This window comes from Macrobrachium nipponense, chromosome 7 (assembly GCF_015104395.2).
Source record: "Macrobrachium nipponense isolate FS-2020 chromosome 7, ASM1510439v2, whole genome shotgun sequence".
NCBI lineage: Eukaryota > Metazoa > Arthropoda > Malacostraca > Decapoda > Palaemonidae > Macrobrachium > Macrobrachium nipponense.
In genome coordinates, this window is record NC_061109.1 from 39,497,742 (window position 1) to 39,507,018 (window position 9,277).

At 36.5% G+C, this 9,277-nt stretch overlaps 1 protein-coding gene across 2 annotated transcripts in view; it reads left to right on the forward strand.

The window, feature by feature from the left end:
* LOC135217129 (uncharacterized) overlaps nt 1–8,911 on the forward strand; it is a 33,500-nt gene extending 24,589 nt beyond the window's left edge. The window contains exons 21-24 of one of the 2 annotated variants that reach the window (XM_064252835.1): nt 1,748–1,862; nt 2,519–2,675; nt 5,932–5,981; nt 6,553–8,911. In XM_064252835.1, coding sequence (XP_064108905.1) covers nt 1,748–1,862; nt 2,519–2,675; nt 5,932–5,981; nt 6,553–6,605 — 375 coding nt within the window. In that variant the 3' untranslated portion in view covers nt 6,606–8,911. The remainder of the gene's footprint in view (nt 1–1,747; nt 1,863–2,518; nt 2,676–5,931; nt 5,982–6,552) is intronic. The other variant, XM_064252836.1, reaches the window with a different exon arrangement.
* The last annotated feature ends 366 nt before the right edge of the window (nt 8,912–9,277 follow it).

The following is a 9,277-nucleotide window of genomic DNA, read 5'->3' on the forward strand; positions in this document are numbered from 1 at the left end:
TATACGTGTTAAATTGAGATTTCTTTTAGGTAAACTGCACTCAGTTTGCTTTCCCACAGCCTACTATGAGATTCAGGGCCTCTGGAACACAGTTTTTACGCAATAACTTTTTATCTATGCATTTCATAAATATAACGCTTATTCAGAATACATATTATATCTACACAAATTTTGACTGTATTCTGCATTACGTAGGTTGTATAAATTTGGTACTTATAATGTAAAAGTGACTTTTTGAAGACGGGCCAACTTACTCAGAGAAAAGGTTTCGAACGCGCTCGTTACGTAACTTATGACAGCATTTCTTCCCTCTTTCTCGATGGATGATTGGCTATACGTAACGAAGGCTAAACCTCTGGCAACAATGACATACAAATTTAAATACAAGCAAAGCAGTACATCTTTATGAACTCTGGAACCTCTCTATGTTAATAAATACAAAAACACTTCGATTATTAGTCTAACTCCCAAAATAGGTTTCCTAAGAAATTACAGTCTACTTTATAGGTCACAATCATATTGACAAGATGTAGGGAATAGTTGGTAATTTTCAAAAACATAGTAGACAAGCTTGATTTGATAACTGCTATATCCAATTTTTATTTATTGGCTATCTACCTATTTACTGAAAAAAAAAAAATAGCCGGTACCGTATATTGGCTTTAAACCTTCACCAATAATTATCGTCAGAATGATGACTTCATGAGGCTCCACCTACTTTGGCCTCGTTATAATTCAGGATAACACTGAAGGCTACCATGGGCATTGTTGGATTAGAAAATTTAACTTCTGGCTATAAAAACTAATTTCTCGAGTAGTTGTAAGAAGTGCTAAATGATCCTCAAGGATCCCAGCAGTTGGCCTAAACGTTTGATTCATGTATATTACTGCTATACTGTTGCGGCACTACTGCTACAGTAGTATTACTACGCTAGCACTGATACCCCACCCACATCTATGTATCGTTCCGCCATTCATAAAGTCTTTGGGTTTCAGAGCCGATGGAGTTTCTGTCTGGTGGATGGGCGGAGCAACATTTCGTCAAAAGGTGTTTACATTGCTTACGTAATGAATGTTTTTCGACTCTTGGCTCGTAATCATTAGCCATGGCGTCGGCTAGATCATTTTTACTCTATAAAAATTAAAACTATCGGGTTTAGGTTATTGATAATGCTGACAAAATTTGTGTGTGGTTGTAAAATATACATATGTCAACTTTCAGCTACATCCGATGCTTTGACAAGGAGCAAAGTCCAGAAAACCGTGTTACAGAGACCCTGAATCTCATAGTAGTTTACTCAGTCTGACGGGGTAGGCACGGTCTATGTATATTACCTAGACCGTGCAGGTAAGTCAGTAACAATTCTTAAAAGTCTGAGAATTAGAGTTAGATTTATTCAGACACTGGTTTGTATCTGAAACAGATCTGAATGGATAGCTAAAGACGCTGGTTTTACGTATGGATGAAGGAATTGCCAAACAAAAAGTCATATGGGCAGAGTGCTGACTATAGCCAACTGCAGAAGACTAGGCCTATATGCTATGGTTCACGCGTTTGTTATATGAGAAATATATATCAGTGACCCCACATTCTGCTATTTCTATCCTGCTTATTGTTAGGAGATGGACAAAAGAGAGTAAAAAAAATAAGGAGATTCTAAATTACTCTAATATAACTCGGCCCTCTTAAATGTAATGTTACTGTACCATGATCTTCACCTGTACATCCTATTCTCTTGCTTTTCAGACGAATGAAACGATTGAAGTGGGAGATGGAGGTGTTCATGGAGGAATTTATAACTGTCCCTTGAAGCAAGGAGAATCCTACTTAATTGGAGTGCTTGGCATTACAGATTTGCAAGGTAGTATCTCTAAAACGAATGAGAGAACATTATCTCGCCTACAATTTCTGATTTCTTTGCTTAAAGATACACGCAAACAAACTTTACAGTTTTTACCTCAGATTTTCCATTTCTGATGTTAGCTATGAAATGAGTCTCTCTTGTGTACTTTCCTCCTGAATTCTCATCTGGTCTACATCTTTATCTCTGCCTCTTTCCCATGATATTCTGCACCTTTCCAATAGTTTTTATAAGCTGTTTCCATATTTACTGCTCTTCATTTCTTCTTATCACTTTCCTAAAACATAATCATCAAGACCGCAGTGATCAGTCTATTTGTTAGCCAGAGGACATATCTTTCCTAAACTTCCTTACTACACTTTAGCCCTGACTTGACATTTTGGAGTCAGGTTTTTTTTTTTTTTTTAGTACTCATGTCCCTCTTGCTAGAGTAGTAGAGGCATGATACACACCATTAGATATCCTTATTTACCAGTAACTGAGAACACCTTGCAATGCTATTCTCTTCAGTTCCTGCGTTAAAGTCTAGTAAATCCTCCTGATAACAGAAACCACCACAAAATGTTCTTGATGTTGTAACAAACGAAATCAAATAAATAAACGGAAACTGTTATTAACGTTGCTGATTCATTAAGCTTACCCACTCTCCACTTCAGGGGATCCTAAATACCAGGAAACGGTCTGGCAACAGCTGGAGCCAGTGAAGCTGACGACGCAACCAGGACCGAAGGAGCATCTGATGCTCGTGATCGTCTATGTAGAAGGAGCGTTGCTCCTGATCATCGTCTTGGTATTAATCATAATCTTGTGCAGGTAAGTTTACCAGCAAGATGTTGCTCAAGTCCATTCTCTCTCCTGTTGTAATGTCAGTCTACAGAAACGCGTTAATCAGTCAGTTTCTCCTTGGAAATTTGTCCATTTTGGATAGGCATTTCGGATTTTTTTCTTTTTAAGCTTGAGTTTAGAACAAAATCCCCTTATTGTCATGTACCCAGTAATCATATACATATATATATATATATATATATATATATATATATATATATATATATATACATAATATATATATATATATATACATATATTATATAAAGCTAAGCCTTTATTGTAAGACCTGAATTGTGGAAGCAACCTCACGCAAACGAGGAAAGCAATTTGAAGAAAAATGTTATCCGTATTTTTTTATTATTATTCTTATAGGTTAGTGAACTAATTTTACACTAGTTTTTTTACGTCTAAAGGGGAAGCAGCACCTTCCGGTCGACATTTTCAGTGTTTCCACATTCATGTGACTAGATTTACTTTCAAGGAAATCTCATGAAACAGATGTTCTGTCCATATAGAGTCAATAACACGGAGTGGCGATTTCCTGCAAAGAGTACGACCTCGGGCAGCATATAGAAACAGTCCAGCACATACTAGTACTATACTGTGGTGATGGAAACACTAAGGCAGGCAGCCTCTCTCTCACTAGCTCTCTACCTCTCTCTCTCGTCTCTCTCGTCTCTCTCATCTTCTGCTAAGCCTCGCTCTCCTCTCTCTCTCTATGCATTATCTGTTACTCTATTGAAGGTAACTATTTTACTTTACAATATTTTTAATATATGTCTATGTCAGTTGAAGTAAAGGTCGTTATATTCTAATTGCAGGCTATATATATCTAATATGGAAGAGAAAATTGAAATTTGATGAGAAAAACATCACCTTAGTAGTCAATCAGTAATTTATCTACATGCATAAATAAATAAAATAAATAATAAATGAAATAAAACACTGAAATGCTGATTCACATGAAGTAAAGAATTTTGCATAAAAGAATCATTATATATATATATATATATATATATATATATATATATATTATATATATGAAATATTTTTCGTTCAAATTAGGACTGGCTTAATCCAAAACTAACGGATATTAGAGTCCTTTATTCAATTACTGAACGATCAGTAATCAAAATGTAAGTTTAGCCACACTAGTATTTCTGGGAGTTTTATTTCGCGAAAGTTTTGAAAACAAGTTTGGCAAAATATAATTTTGTTTCCCGCAATTTTCGGAGTCACAGAAAACGACGGTAGCAAAAGGCCAGCAAATTCATCTCTTCCCGTTCTAAAGCTTTGAGAAAGAGTTAGTATTACCATAAGAGAGCAATTATGGCTTATTTGGATGGAGATTGTTCTTAAAAGAATGATGAAACAAAAAAAATATCTGCAGAACCAGCAGGTATAGGTCTAGCGTTTCCTTAGATATTTTTTTTATATTTGGTTGTATTCATCCTTAACGGCTATTTTTCCCACCTTGGTATGATGATTCGATCATTTAACCACAAAGAAGTTATTTCAATATGTTCGAAGTTAGGTTGTATTTAGAATGATGTTTAAATGATAAAGCCTCTAGCCAAATGAGTAGTAGTGTCAGGGCATGGGTTTAGCCTAGGGCCCTAGGCTACCAAACTTCATTTTTTTGCTCTCACCGACCTACGAGATATATCGCTTAATGACATCATAAACTTAGCCAGGATTTGTTACACCTACAAAATACAGTCATTTTTAGTAAGAATCTTATCATTAAAGCTGTTTTCTACGGTTTGTTTGGTAACTTTGCTTCGCCCTGAAAGATTCTTTCCAAGTGTGCCTAACTTTCCCGAATTTCGTTGAGAATCCACACTTGATGAAATGCAATTGTTATCTAAACAACTCTAACCCAGTCTTTACACATCTAAGACTGGAAAACTGATGGCACAGACATTATCCTACAGGCCTATCTACTAAAATGAATTCTTAATGACCGACAAAATACAGCAGTTGCCCAGATGCAACGCACTAACATGTTTGCATGACGAGACTTGTTGACACAACCAGTAACCTATAGGCCTATTCATTACTATGCATTTTTAATAAGGAACAAGATTTTTTAACTTTATATGGTTAATAGCTATATGACTTCAGAATTGAAGCGATTGCACAAATGTGCCGAATTAATGTACCGAAAATACATGGCGTGTTATCAGAGGCAGCGAACGTGCTGCTAAGGAGACATTTATCGGTCTAGCATACACTAAGGGCGAATAAATTCCATACTATGCTTTGCTTACCTATGAAATGTGATTCCCCTTCCTCTGGAAGAATTCCTGAGCCCATTTCTGCAATCGTAAGCTGCGTAAGGTACCATAACATAGGTAATAAGAGGAATAATCACAAAACACTCTAAAGAACACATTCACTTTCCGCGACTCCCCGATCTCTCTGAAGTCTGAACTGAAGGCGGCGATGCAGCGGCAGCCAGCCAGGCATGCAGCTGCGAGCAGCGCCTACCTGTGGCCGCTCACCTAACTACGTAGTCCTAATACCGTCACAGTAATTTTTTACCTTCAATGGTTCTGTTTTATAGATGAGCAAGTTATTCTGACGAAGGATTTTCTGGTTACAAAGTTCATGCTATGTCGAAGACAATAAACATGTCATGATGATACACAAATGTGTGTGTGTGTGTTTGGTTAGGGATTTCTGTTTGGTGCATTTGGACGGATTCATTATAATCAGCATTCATTTCCAACACTAAAATATTAATAGGTTTCAGTGTTAGAACCCCAATCTTATTTTACTTTGAAAGAGTCCATGAAAGTCTTTGTAAGCCATATCAAACAGCATTTTATTTCAGCTATCTAAAATTAATCGTTCACCAGAAGACGCAAAGTCCTTAACAAGGGGTTTTGCCCTATCCTTAACCGCCCTAAGGTACTTCATTAGCTCTCCTCATGCATGTTTATCCTTTCACTCAGTCTAGCGTCTCGCTCTAATTGTGAAAAGAGGTATAAACGACCTAGGCCAGCTACAGTTTTCCTAGAAGCAGGCGTTATCAATGTTGATGACCTCTCATTGTGTCACGCCAGTCTTTTCATGGGGCAGAATGCTCACGTACTACTCGGCTTAGTATTTCGAGCCGTTAAAATAGAATAATGCTCTGCTTATAGGACATTCCAGATCACGCATGACGAAGGATTAGTTCAATGCACTGTCGTGATGTGACCACGTTTTTTATTGGTTTGTCTTGTTTCTTCTGCAGATATTGTAATTCGAAAAAGGGGGAAGAGGCCGCTGTCAAGTTCACGAAAGGTAATGTTGATTAATTCTGTCTTTTTTTAAATTGTTTTTTATACGTTCAAATTCCACTGCAGTTTACGAAAGGTAATGTTGATTAATTTTGTCTTTTTTTTTATTCTGGTTTTTATACATTCAAATTTCATTGCAGTTTACGAAAGGTAATGTTGATTTACTTTGTCTTTTTTAATGTTGATTTACTTTGTCTTTTTTTTATTCTGTTTTTTTTATGCATTCAAATTTCACTGCTGTTAAATACATTATAAATGTTATAGCGTCCCTTTCGTCAAGATTTTAGGCTTAGTTATATTTCTCAAATGTAAATCTTACAGACCCTTTTTTTCATTAAATCTTACCTTTTTTTTTTCATTTATAAATGAAAGCCTTTCCATTCTAATTCTGTATATTTAAAAAATGGTACCAATGTCCAGTAGATATGCCAATTAGCAGTTATACTTATAAAGATCAAATTCTCTAGTGATTTTTATGTGTTGCCTAATATTTTGAACAGTCTAGAATTCTTTGGTTTGATGATGAAGCCATAATTTCCCTTGGGTTTTCTATTCTGACTTACGTTTTATCGTAGCAGAGCCAGTGGTGGAAGGAGGAGAGGAACCAGCATACCGAGCTGATGTCTAGTGGTAGTGTTGAGGAACTCTGCCATTGTAGTGTCAATTCTTACTGGGGAAAGGTCCACGGACTCTGGTATCTTGGTTGTAAGTTAACAGACGAACAGATAGTTCTAGTTGGTATCTGGAAGATTTGAACTTGTACTGTGTATATACGTGATGCTTGTTTATGTAATCCACGTTAGCCAGACTGAGTGGCGTCTACTACACCTCTTGTAACGAGAAGCCTTGGGACTTCTCTTTTTGCGGACACTGTTGGTCTAAAATGTCTAAATTACTACCCAGAGACAGTGCGGTCTGTCAATTGAAGTTAAGCAATTCTTGTAAAAAATATTCGTCAATCTATTCGACTTCCTTTCCTGAGAAAATTTGAGGTATAATTACAATGACTAATTCCAGATGAACACGAATTCGTTTTTAACCCTCCATTAAGGAAAATAAGACCAGCATTCATCACATTTCGGTCGACAAGTCCTTCTGTTTTATACAACAGTACCAGATGTTGTTATTAACTTATTTCTCGCCAAAAACTATTTGTTATGCAATGATTATCACTACCATATTTTGTCCATGACAGTTTTAGTCTGTTTATTGCGATATATTTTTAGGGATTTTTGTAGATATTTATTTTAGACTATAACTGATAAGCGCTTAATTTTGCAAGATCACCTTACTGCTTCCCAACCTTAATTCCGCCTCAAATACTAAATCTAGGAGGAAATATCTAGGGAGCTTTAACTTGAAATGGCGGCAGTAGCTTCTGTATAGGATTTACACTACCTAAAAAGCTAATGAAAGGGAATGAAAAGGTGTAATTTTTATACACACAAGACAATATATTATCATTTACCGTATAGCAAAGCGGATCTAAGTATGGGAGGCAGCAGGTTGGCTTCTATTTTCAAATGAAATTGTTATTATATGATAAAGAAATACTAAACCATAAGAAGATGAAGATGAGGATGGAGAGGTACCAGTCATAATGTATTTATTGGTTTGTCCTGAAACATGGTCTATCATGAAGTGATCCCTTTATCAAAGATCAAAATTAGGCCGTTGTCAAAACCTTTCTCACAATAACGGTAGAGAGAACAGTTCCACAGCAACGTCATAATTAACCGCAGTTTATTTGATTAAAGAATTGCTTTGTGTTGCAACGAACTGTAACTAGATAGTAACTATCTTTACACAAAGGCCTTGTCAAACTGAACTGGAAGCCTTTGGCTATAACCAAAGTACCTGAGGAGGAGGAGGAGTCAGGAGGGATGAGGAGAGTAAGACCCTGGAAAACGATATCCAGGCAGCATCAGTACCTGCAAGATAGGGGTGAGTGGGTCAGCTGATGAGCGGCTGTAAAGCGGCTGCTATCGTTCAGGTTTTCTCTATAAGTGTTTATCCATTGTTCACTGTTTTAAATATGATGAAGCAGTGACTGGCATTGTTTTTTATCTGGGGCCACTCATATATATATATATATATATATATATATATATATATATATATATATATATATATATATATTGCGAATTTCCACACAGTTGTTTGTGTTCAAGTTAATACCTGATTATATACCTGAAATTATTATTGTATCTAATCAGTGTAATACTTCATAAGTTTTCTCTGAGATTTATAGGCTAGTTCTTGTATGATTTGCCCAACAAGGGATCCACTTTATAAAAATAAATAAATGAATAAATAGAAAATTCTCTATAAATATATTCCATAATTTCAATTTCCTATAAAAATACTTCTCATTCAATCTGTAACCCTTATCATTCATTTTGAAATCCTGCTGTTTTTGTTTTCTCGTGATGATCTGAGTAAGGTTGTTTGTGTAAATGTGAAAATTTGGAATAGTCACTTGTTCATGAGTTCTGCAGTTCTCTGGTGATGGATGGTCCCTTTTGAGAAAGAGGATATATAGACCTATAAAGAGTGGACAAACTTAAGTAACAGGGTGGTTTGTCATAGTGTCAGCTGAGGGAAACTATCACACACAAAAAACGAAAATCAGAGCTTCACAGATACCGAAAGGTGCGGCCCGTAGCCAGCGTACCTCACGTGGTGCACTGTAGCCAGCACATAGGTTCTTTGCTGCATCCTCTCGGTCCCAGCTGCCTGCAACCTTTCATCCTTTGAGAAGACATCGTCACAAGCATAGATATAAAAGCCTAGATGCCGCATCGGCCGGCCGGACATACGTCAACAAGTCCGCCATCTTGGCGCGGTAATTCAAACAATGCAGCAGGCTGCAGTATATAACGTTTTTCCGCCACTATTCGCTTAATATTGCACGGATTTTCTTGTCTGATGGCTCGTTACAAAGCTTACATAATTCCCTACAAGGATCTAATAAAATAAAGTTGTTCCTTATTGTTTGAAAGTTAACTTGCAATGACTTTGTTTTAGCAGGTAGGGGGAAGGAGGGGGCTAGTGTACACAAATGTATTTACCCATAACTATTGCTGTAAACAATAATTTGAAATGCTGTGATAAGACAGATGACTAAAGAAGGCCTACAGCTATGGATCTGCAACTTAAGTAAAATCTTTGTCTCTCGAAGTGCTCTGTTAAAAAATCCAACCCCCAATATAATTTTTGGCACAGGCCTACAAGTTTAAGTCATAAAACTGTAGGGTTGAGCCTAAAATAAACTACAGTAGGCCCTAGAATAACTAGGAT